A 20981-nucleotide genomic window follows, 5' to 3' on the forward strand; every position below is an offset into this window, starting at 1 on the left:
ACTGGCAGTTACTAAACCTCTGGCTATTCCTCAACTGTAAAATACAAGTATAAATGAACCTTATACTTTAATTTTGAAAACTAAAACTAGAAAACCTTTAAAGTGTTTAAACAAGTACATGATGAAGTAAGTGAATCTTTGTAGTTAATATTTTGTTATTACTACAGAGAAATCAAACCAAAGAAGGACCCTGGGAAATCCCAAGTCATGTCCACAATCCCATTCTTTCCCTTCTGTTTCACTTGCATTTTTAATGATCAAAACTAAATTCAGAAGTCTCCAATCCACCGCTGGGTAAGATTTGGTCAGAAGAACAACGTGCATGTTTCTAAACCTATGAGAACGTGATAAGGTCAGCACCGTCGTTGAACAATCCTTGCCTGTTAGCACCAGCATTTCAAATGGCTGCTGGTTTGAGCCCCAGCTGCTCCAATTCTCACCCAGCTCCCTGCTTACAAACTGGGAGAGCAGTGGCTCGTGTCCTCGGGCGCCTGTGCCCACACTGGAGACTCAGAGGGAGCTCCTGGCTCCTGGCTTCGGATTGGTCCAGCTCTCGCTATTGTGGCCATTTAGGCAGTGAAAGATGAAAGCTCTTCAGGCAGAGATCAAAGTTCTCTCTCTTTGTCTCTCCTCTCTGCAAATCTGCTTTTCAAAAAAGGACAAATAAATCTTTTTTCTTTAAAATGGGAACATTAACTAGGTCTTTCAGAGCTTTTCTGATTCTAAAGTTGTAAATTCATTTTTTACGTCAATATTCATAGGGGGATATAAGACAGAAAACTTATTTTAGATGAGATTCTTTTCTGTAAAATGAGTTTGGTACCATCATTCTGCATGATACCAAAATCATATATTAAAAACATTTCAATACTAAGAACTTCTCTATTTTCCTGTGTTTAGCAAAGTTAGATATCCAGATGAACTTGTTTTTAAGAAACAGAATACCTGCAAAAATTTTTAAAATTGCATATTATAATATGTTTATACAGGTTAGGCAAAATAAATCATTTCCTATATCAGAACAACAGATTTTAAAACAGTGTATGTACCAGAACTAAAATGGTACAACTTCCGAATAGAATTATGTAGATTCTATGTATGTATTCTCTCTGTGCACACATAAGTAAGTAGTAACTCCGAACAGGAAGTCATGAAAGCGAGATACGCAAGTTCCAACTCTAGACAGAGAGATGTTAAGTCAATTGCAATACTGATACAGAAGTGCTATCTTACAATGACTCAAAGTCCAGACCACGTCAAGGGCCCAGCTATTCTCTAGTATTATTCCTTTCCCGGGCATCTCTGACTACCCGTATCTCCTCACCTATATAGTGATGCTGTAAACACTCCACTCCCAGCCTAACTTTCCAGATTCACGAAATTCAACTGCACTCCAAAGAAGTCAAAACTGAATTCCTCCATCTGCTGGCACTCAGCATTGACTGGAAGAGAACTTTGATTCTCTCAGACTTCAATGAGCTAACCCCGGTTCCTCTCTTTAAGCTTTCATTCACTCTAAGTCCTCTTTAAAATATTCTGTTAACACCTTTTTTTTGGTTCCATTTCTCTTCTGTTGTGTTAATACCTCTTTAATATAATTCTATCCACTTAGTTAAGATCTCAATTTCTAAGTTTATGCCAAAGCCCCACACATCTTCAGCATCATACTTTAGCATATTATGTCAAAGTGAAGATATTAAAATATTGACCTCCTTAAAATATTTCATGAAGCTGACAGGCTAGGGAAAACAGGTGCTCTCAGGCACTGCAGACAGGAATATGTAAACAGGGATGGCTCTCTCCCAGGAGGGCATCTGGCAGTAAGCAGTGTATATATCTAATTACTTCATGATTCAGTTTCACAGGCTCTGGGATTTCCCTTCCGCCCTCCCCAAACCTCTTCTCCGTCCACCGCCCCAATCCCTCCGATATTGTTACAGTCGTATAGTCCTTCATAAACAGTCCTAAGCCGTCATTCTGCTATTCAAGTGTATCCTGACATTGTAGGATCGCTTCTACACATTCCTTTAGACTCGGAAAATTTACTCCCAGTCATCCATCCCAAACATGACACATTACTTCTAAAAGATGCATTATTTGTAGTGCAAGGACCAGAAACACTCAAATGTTCACAATAGGAAACCATTTAAGATAACATGCTAACATCATATAATGGAATATTATAGTCATACTTAAAAAAAAAGCAGTAGGGAATATACGCTATGGAATGACCTCTGGGACATATCGACTCCAAAGAACAAAGCACACACAAAATGTGTGCTATCTTATTTTCTATCAAGTATATTGTGTTTGTGTAAATACAAATTTTACTAGGACAGGAGCTCGTAGTGTTCCTGGATTTAGAAATTCAACCACGGAACTGTATGACATTTAATTTTATTGTCTGGCTTTAAAACAGATTTATTTTATTTATTTGAAAGGCAGAACACACCATAAAAACCCAAGTGATGTATTCCCCAAGAATACACTTTTTTTTAAAAGCTTCGGTAACCACATTGCTTATAATAATATTAGTAGTTAGTCTGACAACTACCATATGAGGAGGGTAAAGCAATCAATGATAATACTTTCAAGAACCATGACTTCCAGCATATAATAAGATCAAGGAGATTAAAGAATAATCCTTTAAATTTAAACCTCAAGACGTGTTTAAGTGTTTCTTAGCTCTGCCCAATGAATAGACCAAGAAACACAAAAGAAATAACCATGAGAATCTCCAACTAAGCACCACAAATACTACTGCTGAGTAACAGTGACGCGGGCTCCCTCGAGGCAGTGTCTGAAGCCAGGACGGGCTCATCCTGCAGAACGTAACACAGAGAAACACTCAAAAATGACGGGGCCATAAATTAGACACGGGTAAATCTGGGAACCAGAAAAGCTGACTGAGCCGGATTACAACAAGTGTTAATACTCATTGTAAGTTCTTACTACTTAAGTAAAAATCTCACTGTTCAACCTCTGAGGGTGTTAGGAAACTCTGAAAACGAAAACTGTGGCACAGCCTGCTAATCCTCCACTCTCTATGTTGGCATCCCATGGGGACACTGCTCCGTGTCCAGGCTGCTCTGCTTCTTATTGGCCTCTCTGCTTACAGCCAGGGGAAGCAGTACAGGATGGCTCAGATCCTTGGGACCCTGCACCCATGTAGGAGACCTAGGGGAAACTCCTGACTCCTGGCTTTGGATAGGCTTAGCTCTGGCCCAGTGGACAGAAGACTTTCTCTACTCTTTCTGGAAAAATCTGCCTTTCAGGGCCTGGCACGGTAGCCTAGTGGCTCAAGTCCTCGCCTTGAATGCGCTGGGATCCCATATGGACTCCAGTTCTTACTCCAGCATCCCTGCTTCTCATCTAGCTTCTTGCGTATGGCCTGGGAAAGCAGTCAAGGATGTCCTAAAGCCTTGGGACCCTGCACCTGCGTGGCAAACCCGGAAGAGGCTCCTGGCTCCTGATTGGCTCAGCTCTAGCCTTTGTGCCACTTGGTGAGTGAATCAGTGATGGGAAGATCTTCCTCTCTGTCTCTGCCCCTCCTCCTCTCTGTATATCTAACTTTGCAATAGAAATAAATAATTTTTTAAAATATGCCTTTCAAGTAAAACAAGTAAGTCTTCAAAAAATAAAAAAGTTAAAATAGCTGAAGAATCAGATTACCTTGTATTTTGTATTAGTTATACAAAAATTACATCTAAAAATGAAGAAATATGAGAATGAGGGAATCACCATGTTTATGACACGTAATAAAATAATGTATCTCACCATGGCTTAAAACCACCATAAACTGGTACTAAGTTTTAGTATATATGGTTCAGGCTGACAACACCAAGTTATCATAAAGAAAACAAAACACAGAAGACGAGCTATGTCTCCTGATACTTTGCAAAAGACTCCCGAGCAGTCTTTTCTTAAAAAAACAAAAATCAGAATTTGAACCCGACAAAAACCTCTATTAGGCCCCTCATCCTTGGACCAGCGAGATTGACAACATTTCAGAACTATCGAAACCACCTGGGCAGAACCCTGGGAGCACGGGCCACACTGGAACTAGAGGATGGCCCAAAGTCTTGGGACTCTTACCCACACGGGGGACCCAGAAGAAGCTCCTGCTCCTGGCTTCAGATTGGCTCAGCTCCAGCTGTTGTGGTCACAAGGGAGTGAACCAGTAGACAGAAAATCTTTCTTTTCTGTAAATTGGCCTTTTCAATATAAATAAATAAATCTTTTTAAAAAGAAGTGGGAACATAATTGGGTTTAAAAATACCCATGCCAAAGAACAGCACCTGTAAGTACTGTTTAAAAGTATTCATCCAAATCATCTGGATTACTAATTATTCATTAGTAAAGAAAAAACAGAAAGTTTGACTTGATTATTCTATTATTCCTGGGTAATATTCAATGTTCTTAGAAAAGAGAACATATATTAAGTGGATATTTACAGATGAGTAAATTAAAGCTGAAAGATATAAAACAGAACAGGAAAATTTACCAATAAGCCAAAGACCTGGAATTGAAACCAAATTCTGAGTTTAGTATTTAGACTGCAGCGCTGCTGAGTGAATCACTGCTCTGTAGACGGGACAGGCTCCTGCGGTATGTTTTTTGGGGAAAAATGCCAGATTCCCGGGTCCTGTTCAAAGCAATCTACAGCAGGGTGGAGACGGGATCGCACCAGGAATCTGCATGGAAAACACCTTAGACCTGGGAGGATCCGCAAGCTCCCTGACATGTCTGAGAAGCGCTAACGGAAAGGGGTAACGCATGATGTTGGAAGGGCCAAACCAACCGATACCTGTAGAGCCATTTTTCTAAGTGCTAGCTGATCTCACATGGAGGGGTAATGATGAAGTCACACGCACGTCTAACTCCTACGCTCCTTTGATTACCATCTGTTCAAGATCCTGTAAGTCACACCATATTCCAGAAAATTCTCTAGACTTGGTCTCTAGCCCTTCAAATTCCAGATGTTACAGTATTTCACACTGCTCAAGCCTTTTTTGTGCCCTCTTTAGAAAACTGACAACTATTTCAATAACTTCCAGAGAATCAGTTTTGCTACTTTTTCATCTAAGATTACCATTTGATTTTACTCAGAATTAGCTCATTGATTTCTATGTGCAGGAGACATAATTAAGGTTACTCAATAGCATGCAACACAGGCCGAGGATACATCCAGAAACCACAGGGAACGCTGGGAGTGAAGGCAGCATTATGTTACAATGTTTTCCAGATGAGTTTTTAAATACAGCTCAGCATAAAGTGTCCTCAAAGTCCTGAGTGACATGCTGACACTTCTATTCCAGCCTTTCAACGGCACTAACGGCCTCGATGCTGCCTTAAAAGCGGTGCTTTAACTTACTCGATTTGAAAAACAGCACTCACTAGTTGTAGATCCTTCACACAGAAAGCCGCACATAGGCATGTATGTGCAAGTGACACAGCTGTGGTCTAGAGCAGCTATTATGCAAAATCTTGACAGCTAGAAATGATCACTCCTTTAACTTACATAAACAACTGCATGCTCTTTGTGTACACAGTATCTTACAATAACTTTTATAAGCATGCCTCTTCTCAAATGAGGAGCAATATGCCAGAGTGTCCCTTTTTGAAACTATCAAGTGTCTTGCAGCTTGATTTTCTCCTTAAAGCCATCAGTTAAGCTTTACAAATCAACATCTCCCAATGAGACACCAAAAAGCAGCTCACTGAATAACAATGTTACTTATATTTTCTAATGCCCCACAAGAATAACTAAAGGTACATATTAAATCCTTGGCAGTAAGAAGATACAAATAAGTGGTTGCTTGGTAACCTATGGCCTTAAAAACTAAAGCCCAGGGCCCAGCGCAATGACTCAACTGGATAATCTTCCCCCACTTCAGGCACTGGGATCCCATATGAGAGCTGGTTCATGCCCCAGTTGCCCTGCTTCCCACCCAGCTCCTTGCTTGTGACCTGGCAAAGCAGCAGAGGGTGGTCCAACTCGTTGGGACTCTGTACTCGCGTGGGACACCCAGAAGAGGCCCCTGGCTTCAGATGGGCTCAGCTCCAGTCATTGTGGCCAGTTGGGGAGTGAACCAGCAGATAAAAGATCTTTCTACCTGTCCTCTCTGTAAATCTGCCTTTAAAAAAAAGAAAAAAACTTGGCCAAGCAAAATAGCCTAGTGACTAAAGTCTTTACCTTGCACACACGGGATCCCATATGGACACCAGTTTGTGTCCCAGCAGTCCCATTTCCCTTCCAGCTCCATGCTTGTGGCCTGAGAAAGCAGGTGTGGACAGCCCAAAGCCTTGGGACCTTGCACCAGCATGAAAGACCTGAAAGAGGCTCCTGGCTTCAGATTGGCTCAGCACTGGCTGCTGTGGCCACTTGGGGAATGAACCAGCAGATGAAAAATCTTTCTCTCTGTCTCTCCTTTCCATAAATCTGATCTCCTTTTCTAATAACAATAATTAATAACCCTCTGAAAAAATAGAAGTAAATAAGTGCTAAAAGTGCCATGTTTCATGCTCTGGTACACCAAACTCGGGCTCTGGGCCTATGCACTGATGCTCCCACTCCAAACTTTAAGAGCTCCTAAAATTATAAAATTTAATAATCCTTAGTTCACTGTGTGTTTAAAACTTCTTATCCTCTTTATTATTTTTTTTTTGAAAGGCAGAATTATAAAGGAAGAGGGAGGGAAGGAGGAGAGGAAGGGAAGAAACAAAGAGAATGAGTGAGCAAGCTTGATCCTTCCTCTGCTGGTTCACTTACTAGATGCTTGCAACAGCCAAAACTATGCCAGGCCGAAGCCGAGCGCTAGAAGCTTCTTCCAGCTTCCCTGTGTGCTTGCAGGGAGCCAAGCAGCCATTCGTCTTTCACTGTTTCCCAGCAGCCTTAGCAGTGAGCAGTCAGGACTTGAACTGGTGCTCATAAGGGATGCTGGCATCACAGAAGTGGCTTTACCCTTTATACCACAATGCTGGCCCGATCTTATCCTATCCCTGCCCCATATTTTTCATCAAACGTTACTCTGTAATTGGTCAGAATCATGCCCTAGAGATGAGTTTTTCTCACTGTTTTCCCATTTATGAGTGATAAAATTCAATCAAGATTTTGAACACTGCACGTGTTGACAGCAGATGACACATGGATAAAGTCACTCAACTACTGCAGCAACTTGTCTTGACAAAGCCTTTATCTGAGGCTACTTAGTAACAGTCCATAACTCCGCCTTCTTGGGGGCTAGATTTTTGGAAGGCAAAGTTATGGAGAGAGAAAGGGAGGGACAGAGACGGAGAGAGAGATCCTCCATGTGCTGGTATTCTCTCCCCAAATGACCAGGGCTGCACCAGGCCAAGATGAGAAGCTTCTCCTGGGTCTCTCACATGGGTATAGGAGATCAAGCAACTGGACCCTCTCCTGTTGCTTCTCCAGGCACATTAGCAGGGATCTGGATTAGAAGTAAAAAGCCAGGACTGGAACCCAGACCCTTATGAGATGCTGGTGCTGCAGGTAGTGGCTTAACCCACTATGCCACAAAGCCTGCCTCCGACTTTATTTCTACCCTAGCTCAAACTGATCAATATTGTTAGTCTTGGCCAACACCAGATGCTGATAACCATCCCTGCCGTTGATTCAGTCATTCTCTCCTTCAAATGACAGGATGCCTCACTTGTAATAAGCATTGTTAGAATATTTGCCACAACCGCCAGAAATACCAAGAAAAGATATAGAAGTCTACTACTGTTTTTCCCCTTGGAGGAAAGCTTTATTTAGTAAAGGTGACAGTGGGAAGACAGAGTCCCCCAAAAACAACCACCTTTACAAGGAATCTACTACTGGACTATTCCTAAGAACCTTGGAAATCTGACCCGACACTGAAGTCTTTTTGAATTATTTTGCAGAAGAAAAAGAAAAAAAAAAATCCAGGATGTTTGGGTTCTTTACTCGAGCCTCTGCACCCATGAGGGACACCGGAAGAAGCCCCCGGCTCCTGGATCTGGCATGGTCTAGCCTCCTGGAGCTGGCATGGTCTAGCCTCCTGGAGCTGGCATGCAGCCACTTCAGGAGGAAGCCAGCAGATTCCCCTCTCTCTGTAAATTTTGCCTTTCAAGTAAATAAAAAAACAAAATATTAAAAATCAAAATTTTGTTAAGAGAAGACGGTTAAAAAGAGACTAGTATTGGGTATGACATTTTTTTCTGGGAGATAAAAATGTTCTAAAATTAGCCTGTGATAATGCACAAACCTGTGAATATGTTACAAAAACACACTGAACAGTAATCAAATGAGTAAGGTGTGTATATCTCAAGAAAGTTGTTAAAAATATTTCCACCTCATTCTAATGGCTTTTGCACTGCATGTTATAAAATACCTTCTAAAAAAGCCTTTAAAATAAAAAAAAAAAAAAACCAGAATACAATAGAGAAAGAGACAAACAGCAAACCTGGGCATCCTAAACTAAGAGAGGTATGGGACACTGAAAACAAACTATTTCAGAACCAAAGCGACCCCAAGTTCAAGGGCCCACAGTTCAGTAGATTAGGGCCACGGCCGGCAAACCAAACAATAATGTAATGGTTTACACAAGATCTTCAGAAACACGGATCCGGAAGAGGAAGGCTTTGCGTCTAGGAACAAACACGTGAACGCAGTCCTCCGGGGCAGGAGCACTTACTCATCGTACTGGATGTGGTAGGTAACCCCTTCAGCAGCTGCAGCAGAGTCTGAGGCAGACGTGGACGGGGCACTGTCCGACTTATTCGTGTTCTCTTTGGAATGATGGTTTACGCTTCCATTAGTCCTTTTACAAGAGCTGCCATTCTTCAGGGGAGTTTTGCCCCGCGAATGTCTATCAGAAGCCCTAGTAACACTATGGATATGTGCTTCAAACCAGGCGCCCAGGCCGACATCTCGGGCGTCCACCAGTTCATTCACCTGGAAAAGTTTAAAACGAGTTAATAAACAGGTACATCAAGGAATTGAGAGTTAAGAAATGGAAGCAGGTAGAAAAAAAATCTGAGGACATTAGTCTGAAAGGTCAAGGCCCTTTGAGGACAACAACCAAGAGACGCATAGTCAGCCTTTAAAAAAAACAACACCTTAAAAAAGAAAAAAAAAATAACACACCAATACAAGTTCACCCCATCAAGAGACTTCGTCCTTGAAGGTATGAAAGGCCACTTCAAGTGTCAGTTACAGTTCTGCCAGATGGTATACACGGAGGTGAAGCTTATTTCCTTGCCAGATTACAAAGTAGCTACTTGATAGACACGACAAGAAAGGAAAACAAGAACATCAAAGGAAAGCAATGAGCCGAAAAACAAGTTGCTAAAAAGACACAGAAACAGGATTTCAAACCACCAAACTGACATAGCAGACAGATGCAGTATAGACAAAACTTAAAGGTATTAGGTCACTGCTCAAACAAGGTAACAACATTTGCCCACAGAGTGGCATATACACAGGAAGAAGGCAGCCAATGGGCATTACCAGGTACAAAGGAATACTGAGTTTGAGAGCAGGTGTTTGGCCTAGCTAAGACGTCACATCCTGCACTGAAGTAAACGGGGTCCCATTTCAGCTCCTGAGTCCAACTTCCCTGCAAAGCAGACCCAAGAAGACAGCAAGACAGCTCAAATAAGGGGCTTCCTGACACCCACAAGAGACATCAGTTGAGTTCCTCATCCCTGGTTCCAGCACCGACCCAGCTCCTGCTTTCTGTCTCTGCCAAAACAGAACTTTAAAGTTAGAAAATACTAAATTTGCCTAGCAAGCTAACAGATATCTAATATCTGGAAACCTCGACAGTGGCAACACAATTAAGAGATACCTAAATCAACCTGAATACATTACCACTGCTTAACCATCACACACAGAGAATTTACTGGTTCACAGTGTACGGTACTCTGGGTAAACCAAGACCATTGCTGGAAACAAGAACGACTCCTCTTGGCAGGTGTGTGGCACATGAGTTAAGCTGCCAGTTGTGGTGCTGCCAGCCCACGTGGATAGGTTGAAATGTTGTCTGCTCCAAGTCTGATTCAGCTCCCAGCCAGTGTGCCTGGGAATGCAGTGGTTACAGCCTGCTTGGGCCCCAATATCCATATGGGAGACCTGGAGGAATCTCCAACTCCTGGATTTGACCTAGCCCAGCCCCACCATTACAGCCATTTGGGCAGTAAACCAGCAGATAAAAGACCTCTTTTTCTCTCTCTCCTCCTCCCTCTCTTTCTCTTCCTGCCTCCCCCCATCTGTGATTCTGCTTGTCAAGTAAATAAAATACATCTTTTAAAAAAATAAAATAGCAATTTTTATTATCTATCCCTGTAACTCAGTGAATCCACTCAAAATGATACACAAAATGAGACAAAAATGCTCCTACCTTGAAAGATTTTGCGCATTACACAGAAATGCAAAACGAGGCCATATTAAATGAGTTAAACCTAGTGCCAGAAATTCAGTCTCTTCTGTAAAGCCTAGGTTTTGACGGCAGGTCAGAAGAAAAATACTTAACACCTGTATAATTAGCATAAAACCGAGGACATTGCCATGGCATCCTAAGTAACCTAGTGGAAACAGAAGAACTGAAGTAACCAGTGAAAAGGTTAGAGGCTAATGCGCAGAGACAAGAAAGAGGAAAAATAATTTATGCAGGGTGTCTCAACTGTATCTCCGAGCTCTTCCATTTATCAAAGTAACTGAATAACAACATTGGAAGGTGAATGCCACTGAACGAAACAACATTTCCTAGGAGAAAGTCCCCCGGAACTATGGCAGAGGATTGATTCGGCGTTCCAGGGTTAAATAAGGCAAGTATGATTGGAGCATGTGGGTTCACAGTTGGCCGCTTTCCGTATAAAAAGCAATCTACACATAAGAACTGATAAGGCCACGGAGAACATTCTTCCTCATCCAATTATTTGATTAAAAAAAAAAATGAATCGTGGTGGGCAAGAAAGAACAATTTTAAGATAAAATAGTAACAGCAAATATTTGGGGATCTAACACTTCCTGGATGTATTTCTAAACACTTATTTGCTCTGTAGACAAACATTCCAGCTCTGTATATCAAAGCTAAGGTCAAGTCCTTTCACACATTAGGTATCGCCTTGAAAAAAGTCAATTTCACTTGTCCCAGAAGTGCATGCAAGTAAAATCCATACAATCCAAAACATACAAAACATATTTTATCCAAAACTTTTTCCACTCATCTAAAGGAGCAGTCTTAATTACACAAAGCACTACATTTATTAGAAGAAAATCTTAATAAGAGCAAAAGTGATATAGACAAGAATTCTAGATAAAGGCAAAAATTACCCTCTATGGCCTAAGGGGTAAGATATTCCTGTCCATACCACAGTACCCCGGTTTCAATTCCAGCTTTGCTTTCAAAGCCAGTCCTGGGAGACACGGACCATGGCTCAGTAACGGAGTTCCTAGTTCAGTTCCTAGGACTGAATGCCTGGTTCCAGGCCTCAGCCTGGCCTAGCCCTGGCCAACCCCTGCCCATTGCAAGCATTCAAAGAGTGAACCAAGAAATGGGAGATCTGTAATCTCCTCTCTACGCTTAAGTCAATATTTAAAGGAAAAAAACTTCCAAAGTTCTAAGTTACTCAGAAACAATTTAGTTAGATTTTGATGTATTAATTACTCAGACGTAAAATACAGAAAACAAAAATCTAAAGCTAATTTAAAACAAAGAGTAGCAGCTTTGAAATGATTTCCAGTCTAGCTACGAAGTTATTACCTAATAAAAGTTGCACAAAAGCAGGGAAAGCATTGTTTGTTTAGCCTTCAACTCATAATATAAATATATGCTAGGTATCCAAATATTCATGGAATGATAACAACAGAACAAGAACTAAAACATACATTCCAAACAGGGATGAAATCAACATACAGACAGAACAGCAAGTTGGGCTTCCAGGGCCAAAACTTAGGTCTGAGTTGTGGGCACTACCCAGGGCACTGCTTTAACTTGAACGTCTTCATTTACTTACAGATTCTACCTTTTGTTATTGCGATTTTTTTTTCTCTTCTACATGTAAAAAAAAAAAATCTCTTAATATCTCTTAATATCTCAGTATTATCTTTGAAACTCCGACACTTCATGTCCTGCAGCATTTTCTCAGTGCGCACTTTATTTTACTCGCCTGCCTACATTTCCAGAAAGACGTAAAATCACAGCAGTATCTTACTGGATTTTCTTGTGTGATTCCGTCTTTATTAAGAAAGTTTCTGGCTTGTCCCCACCGGTCCCAAGACGCCAACTGAGTCCTCACCTATTCCAGCTGTTTTCTTTTTGTTAATTACGGCTGGACTCGAACTTCTAGGGAGATGCAGAAAAATCTCAAATTCGGGATTTCTTTTTTTTTTTTTTTTTTTTACTTTTTAATACTATGAATTCTGACAAAGCATTTCACAATTATGAATCATCCACACTTCCTGAAAACACATGGCGATCAAGTTATTATGTCAACATTCAGTCATCATTCTGCTTGTAAATCTGAGGCCTACTTCAGTGTTGGTGACACATATTTTGCCCTGCTTCAGGAAGTGTTCAACTGGGTTTCTAAATCAGTAGGAAGCTTTCCTTCCTTCTTCATACTGTGAGTCAAGTGAAGTAACAGCGTAGCTATTCTTCACAGGTTCAAAACAATTCATCAGTTAGCTACCCAAGTCAGGGATTTTGTTTTTGTTTTTTGAACAGAGTTCTTTATCAATCTTCTTAATCTTTCCACATATGTGGATCTGTTTCATTTGCCCACAGATTCAAAACCCATTTGCATCTTCGCAAATAATCTACTGAATGATGGCACAGGTCCACCACAGCAGGGAAGGTCTCGGTCGAGCAGGAGCCGTGTTCTGGAAGGAGGGCTCAGGAGGCTTGCAGAAGGTCGCCGGTCACAACTTCGCCTTGCTGGAATCACACAGGTCTCGGCTTTATTGTTTTTCTAACTGTACATGCATGTTTCCGTTCTTGTGCCTATTTCACAGCAAGTTCTAAATGACCACTTAAAAGTCAAAATGGTAACAGCCCTTCCCTTCAAATGCCAATCAATGCTTCTTTATTCACAACATCCTGAACAGAACAGAAATCTAGATTCGCATAACTAACAAGCATGAAGAAGCCAACGTACCTTGTAAAGCCCAATGCCAGGATCGATGAGACAGACACGGGCTGAGGTGGACGGCTGACTGGAAGATGCCACTCTTTGAATTTTCTTGGTTTTGGGTGGAGTTGTACAGGGCTTGACCTGCACATCAGTCTGTTTGGAAGTGCTGGGAAGATCAGACACTGGACGAACGAGCAGCTGAATAATATCATTCAGTCCAACATCATAGTCAAACAAAGTGTATCCATTCTCCAACTAGGGAAAAAGAGAAAGATACTTCTGTCACTTTTCTTATTACATCTTCAGTTGTCCAAGCTAGAAGCCAAGCTATCAAAGTAAAATTCATAGCCTTGTCATTTAGTGATCTTGAAACCACTGTTGTTTCATGGTTTCTGGCATTAGCATCTTCTCTGGACCCCGATGAATTCCTAACACCATTCCATATCAGTTACAGGGAACACCACCAGCCGTGTGTGTGTGTGTGTGTGTGTGTGTGTGTGTGTGTGTGTGTGTGGTAACTGTTGTGAACTCATGACCCAGAAGCATAAAGACTTTAAACTAGACGTAATTTCTCAACAAGTTGTTTATCTTAATGAACAGAGGATATGTAAAGCAAGCTGGACTTTGTTTTATTAAGTCTAACACTTTCTTTTAAGCTTTGTTGCTAATTTATTTATGTTTTTTAGTTTTTTTTTTATAGAAAAGGCAGATTTGCAGAGAGAAGGAGAAAGAGAAAGATCTTCTGTCCACTGATTCACTCCCCAAGTGGCCACAATGGCCAGAGCTAAGCCCATCCGAAGCCAGGGGCCAGGAGCTTCTTCTGGGCCTCCCACTGGGGTGCAGGGTGCCAAGGCCTCGGGCCGTCCTCAACTGCTTTCCCAGGACACAAACAGGCAGCTGGATGGGAAGTGGGGCCATCAAGACAGGAATCAGTGCCCATATGGGTTCCCGGCACCATATGCATGGTGAGAACCGCCACTAGGCCATCACACTGGGCCCATTAATTTATTTTTTAAATCACATGAAGGATGGGGAAGGTAGGAATACGTTGCTATTCACACTATCCCATTTGGCTAAAATTCTCAACATTATCTGTCTATAATTACTATCAAACTATACCATGAAATATCCCGGGATTAATACAGAATTACCCTACAACTCACCCACATTTTGAGATAGTACATAGAACTGTAATTATACATACACACACGCCAAAAGATACATTAAAATTATAATGCAGAGCACCTCAGAATAAAACCTTATTTTTGTAAGCACAATCTTCAGGGAGGTAATGAAGAAATACATTTAACTAACCAAGTGCAAACTTGAGTTGTTACCAGCTGGATGTCCAATGAATGACCAACCCAAGGTTGTTGGTTTAAATCCTAACTCCCAGGCCTTCAAAATGTGACTCTGAAGATGGGGGGCAGGGGTCTCTAATGAGATAATTAAGCTAAAATGAAGTCATTCAGATGAACCTCAAGCCAGTGTTGTATATCCCCTCAAGACTGGCAGAGAAGGATGTCTAGCCTCAGTGGCCATATGACTGCGGTGATTCTAACAGCCATGAAACAGGATTTCCAGCAAATACAGAAGGAAAAGGGAATTCTCCCCAGACTCTCTCACCCCACTCCCACCCTGCCCGAAGCTACCAGAGTATGGGTCTGCTGAATTCTAGCCTCTGGAATTGTGAGCCAATACCTGTGTTATTTTAAGCCACCCAGGGCTTTGATAAACTTTGCTACAGCAGGCCCTAGGAAACTGTTTCCATTTGTTTCTTTATGTAACTTAGCTGGCTACTTGATGTGATACAGTGAAACAGGAAAACGCAACACCTTCAAGATCACAACAGCGATTTACCCAGAAGCGTGACTGACTTAAACAGCACTTTCTCCTTAAAAAAAAAAAAATTCTCCCACACGGGTGCAGGTTCCCAAAGCTTTGGGCTGTCCTCGACTGCTTTCCCGGGCCACAGGCAGGGCGGCATAGTATCGGCCCGTTGCGCTCACTTGGGGAGTGAGTCATCAGATGGAAGATCTTCCTCTCTGTCTCTCCTCTCTGTATATCCGCCTTTCTAATAAAAAAATAATAAAAATAAATCTTTAAAAAAAATTTTTTTTATTTAACAATGCAGATGTACAGAGAGGAGGAGAGACACACGAGAGATCTTCCAACCATTGGTTCATTCCCCAAGTGGCCACAACAGCAGAGCTGAGCCAATCCAAAGCCAGGAGCCTGGAGTTTCTTCTGGGCTTCCCCCATGTGTGCAGAGACCCCAGGAATCAGGCCATCCCCCACAGCCTTCCCATAAGTAGGGAGCTGGATTAGAATTGGAGCTGCCAGGACATGAACCAATGTCCTTATGGGATGCCAGCACCTACATAGAGGATTATTAACCTGTTGAGCCATAGCACGGCCCCTGCTTCTATCCTATTTATAACAAGTGTCATTGTTCACGGTTCTTTGACACAGCAAAATCATATTTGAGAAACCAACCAAAGGGAAACACAAGTCTATCCTTCAAAAATCAATGTACTCAGTCAGTGTGTTTATTCTGGTGGTCCAAAGAACATACCTAGCGCAGTCCCACCTGTTACAGGTATTCACATTTGTTAAAGATGGAGAACTTCACACTAAATTAGATGCCACCTGATAGGTAAGTTAGCATGTTTAGTCTAAACAGGCCCAAGAAGTGTAAGTCAGTAAGCAGATATGCTCTTATATAAATAGGGCTATTATTAGGGCTGCTTATTTTTATTAGAAGTCATCTGTTATTCAAATGACGCTGGGAGAAGGATGGGTCAGCTAGAAATCGTAAACAGCTACGAATTTCAGGTGTGAACTACAAGCCATCAATGTTTCAAACGTGAATGAGAAACGCCACACAAGAAGAGGGGGATGCAGTATTTCCTTGTTTAGCCAGAAAGCACTGCTGGCTTTTCACTAGGTTCAAAGAAGACACCCCAGGTCACGAAGCAAGGCAACAGCCCTGCAAGAGAAAAGCAGAAAGCGAATACCAAATGCCTGCAGGCAGAGAGTGGGCAAGACACCCCCAAAGGACTGCTGACAAGGGATGTGAGCTGCATGGCAACAGTCAATAGCATGCCTTCCACGTCACAAATAAACCTATAGACACACAAGCCTTATTAGGCATATGCACCGCTGTAATTCCAGGGGAAAAACAATACATATTAGCACAAAAGGCACCTACTGATTTCCTTTAGCTGCCATTCACACCTCACATCCACAATCTATTTTAGCAGCATCCCTGTGCTGATACAAAGAATCGGCGGGGGGTGAGGGGAAGGGAGAATCCTTTCAAAATAATGCATGCTCTAGATTCTCAAAGGATGTACAGATCCACCGAAACCATTCTTCCTTTAAAAGACGGTGCAATCGCTTCTCAGCCTTCTGGCTAAGATCAAGTGTAAGAAGGAGGTGCTTGATTTCAGTTTTCCCCATAGCAATGTCCAAATGAGATTACCCTACCATAACCAGAACTCACAGTCCTGAACTATCTCCATGATGGACCTGGCAGAGTTGATCACACTGTTTCTCAAATTTAATTTGTGAGGTTGGTGCTATGGCTCACCAGGCGAGGCGTTGGTTTGTGTACCGGCTGCTCCACTTCTGATCCAGCTCCCTGCTGGTGGCCCGGGAAAGCAGTGGAGGATGGGTCAAGCCCTTGGGCCCCTGCACCCACATGGGAGACCCAAAAGAGGCTCCTGGCTTCAGATTGGCTCAAATCTAGCCATTGGGGCCACTGGGGGAATGAGCCAGTGAATGGTAAACCTTCTCTGTCTGTCTCTCTCTCTCTCCTCTGTCTATAAAATATGACTTTCCAATAGAAATAAATAAATCTTTTTTAAAATTTAATTTGCATACAGGTCACCAAGGGCTTTTGATATAAGTACAGGCTTTACTTCAGCAGGCCTCAGGTGAGGCTACCAGCAAAAAGCAACTGATTGGTGCCCAGTGCAATAGCCTAGTGGCTAAAGTCCTTGCCTTGCACACACAGGGATCCCATATGGATGCCAGTTCGTATCCCAGCAGCCGCACTTCCCATCCAGCTCCCTGCTTGTGGCCTGGGAGAGCAGTCGAAGACGGTCCAAAGCTTTGGGACCCTGCACCCGCAAGAGAGACCTGGAAAAGGCTCTGAGCTCCTGGCTTTGCATCAGCTCAGCTCTGGCTGTTGCAGCCTCTTGGGGAGTGAATCATCATATGGAAGATCTTCCTCTCTGTCTTTCCTCCTCTGTGTATATCTGACTTTGCAATAAAAATAAATAAATCTTTTTTAAAAAAAAAAAGCTAATGCTCAAATCCCACCCATCCAGGGACTACGAACAACAAGAGACTACAAACCATCTTTCAACATGTATTTTCAAAACTGATGTCCATTAGCTCTGCTGTGGGTTAAACTCCAACTACGCATGTGCAATTGTGCGGTGAGGTGAAGCTCTATAACAAATATCCACAAATGATACGGATACACACCAAACATTAAAGGCAGAGATCATAAAAACAGTAAGTGGGGGAAGGGTAGTGCCACCGCAGCTGCCAGGTGCCCTGCAGATCTGGTTGTATGGATGACGTGTGTCACTACGTGGTAGCAAAGCATCCCGAGGACTCGGTCCCTTTCTGTAACGGCATAAAGGCATTTCACCTGTGAAGAGGCAGCCCCGTGACGCTGCGTGGGCGCCACAGCCCTCCAGGAAGTGAAGCCAGCTAGTGACACTCCTCCTTTGCCGTCTCCATGCTGGAGGCACGTACCGCGGATCTATTCCTTTTCCCTTTTGCTCTGATCATGGAGCTGAAGAAACCAAACCGGTGAGCTACTCTGACCCTCGTGGGGGAAGGGTACAAGGGTTATGATTCTCAAGCGTTTCCCCAGGATTCTGGGACAAGCTTCCTGGTTTACTGGAAGTCGGCATTGTTGCCCTTGATTTAACTCAACTCCATTTCCTGATGAGCCAGGGACATTTTAATAGTTATAATTCGAATTTCACAGGTATTTTCAGAGGCTTTAGAGGATTTGCATCCGTTATTTTTATCTCTGGTGCTAAAGTTAAGTGAGGGTCCTAGAAGCTCCCGGAGATTAAGATTTCAGGCTCCTCACCTGGGGCCTAAAGCAAAAAGTGATCAGCCAGCCGCCTGAGCCATGCCAAGAAGCAGGTTCCTGGTGTTTAACCAGCAGGTTTCCAAAGCTTACAGCTAAATTGACCACCTGTTTTTACAAGTCGCCGACACACAAAGGCAACAGTAGAAAACCGGTTGCAAACAGATCAAAGGGATTACGACATTTCTTGAAGAGCAAATTCCTGGCCAGGGTGTAGGTTGGCATTCTGACTTTTCTGGACAGTGGTGGAGGGGTAGGCTTTGCCGCAGTAGCCTGCCTGGAGAGAATCTAAGCGAATCACGCCGAATGCAAAACACAGGACGGGGGGATGGCAAGTTCTTCCTGAGTGAACAACCACCATAACCAAGACAAAGGCAAAACAGTCTGCCGGTTCTGTGTGCGCGGGTCCAGCCTAAGAAACCTGTGGGGCAGGCCGGCCTAGCCCAGGGCTACCAACCACGCAGCTAATCAGAGCCATCCACAAATACCCCAAGGCCCAAATCCCTTTGAACCTTCCAAGTTACTGCCGGCTATGCTGCAGTGCCTGGTCAAAAGCTCAAAAGCTCGCTTGGAGGGCACGGACAGCAAGCCCCCCTTTCCAGCTCTATACTACCCTGGGCAAGTTCTCAAACCAGGTTACCATCAAAGAGCCCCCCGTTGGGCTCAGGGCTCTAACCTCAGCAAGAACTTTGCAGATGTGGTAGAGGGAGAGAGAAGGACCAAACATGATTCTGGAAGCCCTTGGAATCGTCGCTGTGTGCAAATCCGTCCACAGTGAGGAGGCGGGGGCTAACGGGTTTGGTGCCTGGAAGAGCTACCAATGAGTTCTCCACCTCCTACTTAGGGAGTTAGGGACGCGGCAGAGCGCGCGGAAATGCGAGGCCCTGGCCGTGTCAGCGCTGGCCAGGTGCTGGGTGGAGGTAAAGGAGAAAACGCTGGGGGGTGTTAACTCATCCCTCCCGCGCGGTGGCATGGCCGCCGAAGCAGGCCGCCCTCCCCACCCATCCACCCTCGTGGGGGAGGTGGGGTGCCCAAGCAGCTCTGCCGAACGGAGCGCGGGAAGCGAGGAACCTAGAGACCTGGAGAGGCTGCGCCTGCATCCCGCTGCTCCACAACAAACACCTCGGACGAGGTGCGCCCTCGCACCCTCCGACCCAGCCAGGCTGGCCTGTACCTGCCATCCGGTGGGCAGGGGGCTTGGGAGAGGGCAGGTGCACCCTGCAAGGATCGCACACCAAACCCCCGACCCGCCCAAGCACCTGGGCCCCTCACTCCGTGGGGAGCAGCAGCGGGGAGGCCGGCGAGGGACAGTGGGGAGCAGTATAGGGGTGGGGGAGGAGGAGTCGGGGCGCTCCCTCCACCGCCACCCCCGGGTGGGGGGCTCCCCGGGGGGCGCGCCTCACCTGCTTGCCCCGGTAGAAGAGGCGCTGACACTCGGGCCGCACGTCGAAGAGCGCCCACACCCGCTCGCGCAGCTCCTCGATCGTGGCTTTACGAGACACGTCCTCGATGGTGCGTGTCTGGGAGCCGTCGATGGTGCGAACCTGGATCCACATCTCGGCCCCGGGAGAGAAGGGGGGTGCGTGTTTGCAAAAGGCGGAGTGGGGGGTCCCCTTTGTCTCCCCACCCTGTGACCGGCCCGGAGCCGCTTGCCCGGTGGGCGGCTCGGGATCTCCGCTGCAGGAGAGCGAGCGAGCGAGCGAGCGAGAACGACTTCAAGAAGCCCAGGCCCGGACCGGCGTCCGCTGCAACAGCCCCGTGGAACCCGGCCCCGCAGCGCGGAGGAGGGAGGGAGGGAAACGGAACCAGCCCCGAGGCGCTAGCGCAGCCTCCGCCTCACAAATCGGAAGCAGCCATAGCTGCGCCGCGCCGACTGTTTACTTAGAGAGCTGTGGCTCCCACATGGAGGTCACGGCGCCAAGCTGGATCTCGCGAGATTCCTGCCGGGCGGCCCCGCCTCGTTAGAGGAAGCGGCTGCGGGTGATGGTTACCGACGCCGCCGCCGGGGCGTGTGGAGGAGCGGGGCGGCAGGGCGGGGCTGGCCGGAGCCGTTATTTGCCACCAGGCCGCCGGCGCCTGGGCCCGCAGCCTCTGCCCGCCTCCTCTTTCCCCTTCGGGGGCTTGGGGGCGGTGCCCATGGCCGCCCACGCGGGGTGCCCTTTTGTAATGAAGTCCGGAGGCTTTTGAGGGGGGGACGGCCTTAGCGGACCTGGCGGATATGGTTCTCGAAAGCGTACCCCAAAGAGGCCACCCTGACATGTACACTCATGGAAAGAGACGGGCGCGGGCGGGCTGCGGCCTATATATGTTTCCGAGAAAGTACGCAGAAGGAAATGGGAGCAGCCCAGCGCTGGACAGCGCGTGCCCGGCAGCCTGGCTGGCCAGTAGCTAGCGGACAGCAGGACGGGCGGAAGGGAGACATGGCTGCTTCGTGGACTGACGTTTCCCGCCCGCCTTCCCGCGGAAACCAGCTTCCGGGGTTTTCCCGCCGCTGGGCTGAGGAGATGGAGGCCCTGGCCCCATGCCTGACCCCGGGGTTCCTGCTGGGCCCGGCCCCTGGGCGGACATCCCTTCCACTAGAAAAAAGATGCTTTCTTTGCCTTTACAGAGCTTCTGCACGTTAGGTGTGCCTGGGGCTACAGGATGGCAGAGTTGGACACATCTCGGAACCTCCCAAGAAAGACACCAAACAAGGCCCAGTGAGGGCGGCGGGACTGAAAAAGGGGCTTCTCACAAATGAAAATGT

At 45.1% G+C, this 20981-nt stretch overlaps 1 protein-coding gene across 1 annotated transcript in view; it reads right to left on the reverse strand.

The window, feature by feature from the left end:
• The window catches only part of UHRF2 (ubiquitin like with PHD and ring finger domains 2), a 47631-nt gene extending 27531 nt beyond the window's left edge, over positions 1-20100 (reverse strand). The window contains exons 1-3 of the mRNA XM_040988875.1: positions 19639-20100; positions 13144-13374; positions 8679-8938 (exon numbers count right to left, since the gene is read on the reverse strand). Coding sequence (XP_040844809.1) covers positions 8679-8938; positions 13144-13374; positions 19639-19791 — 644 coding nt within the window. The 5' untranslated portion in view covers positions 19792-20100. The remainder of the gene's footprint in view (positions 1-8678; positions 8939-13143; positions 13375-19638) is intronic.
• Positions 20101-20981: the final 881 nt, after the last annotated feature.

Source organism: Ochotona curzoniae, unplaced genomic scaffold (assembly GCF_017591425.1).
Source record: "Ochotona curzoniae isolate NIBS_2020 unplaced genomic scaffold, NIBS_Ocur_1.0 contig_50, whole genome shotgun sequence".
NCBI classification, from domain to species: domain Eukaryota; kingdom Metazoa; phylum Chordata; class Mammalia; order Lagomorpha; family Ochotonidae; genus Ochotona; species Ochotona curzoniae.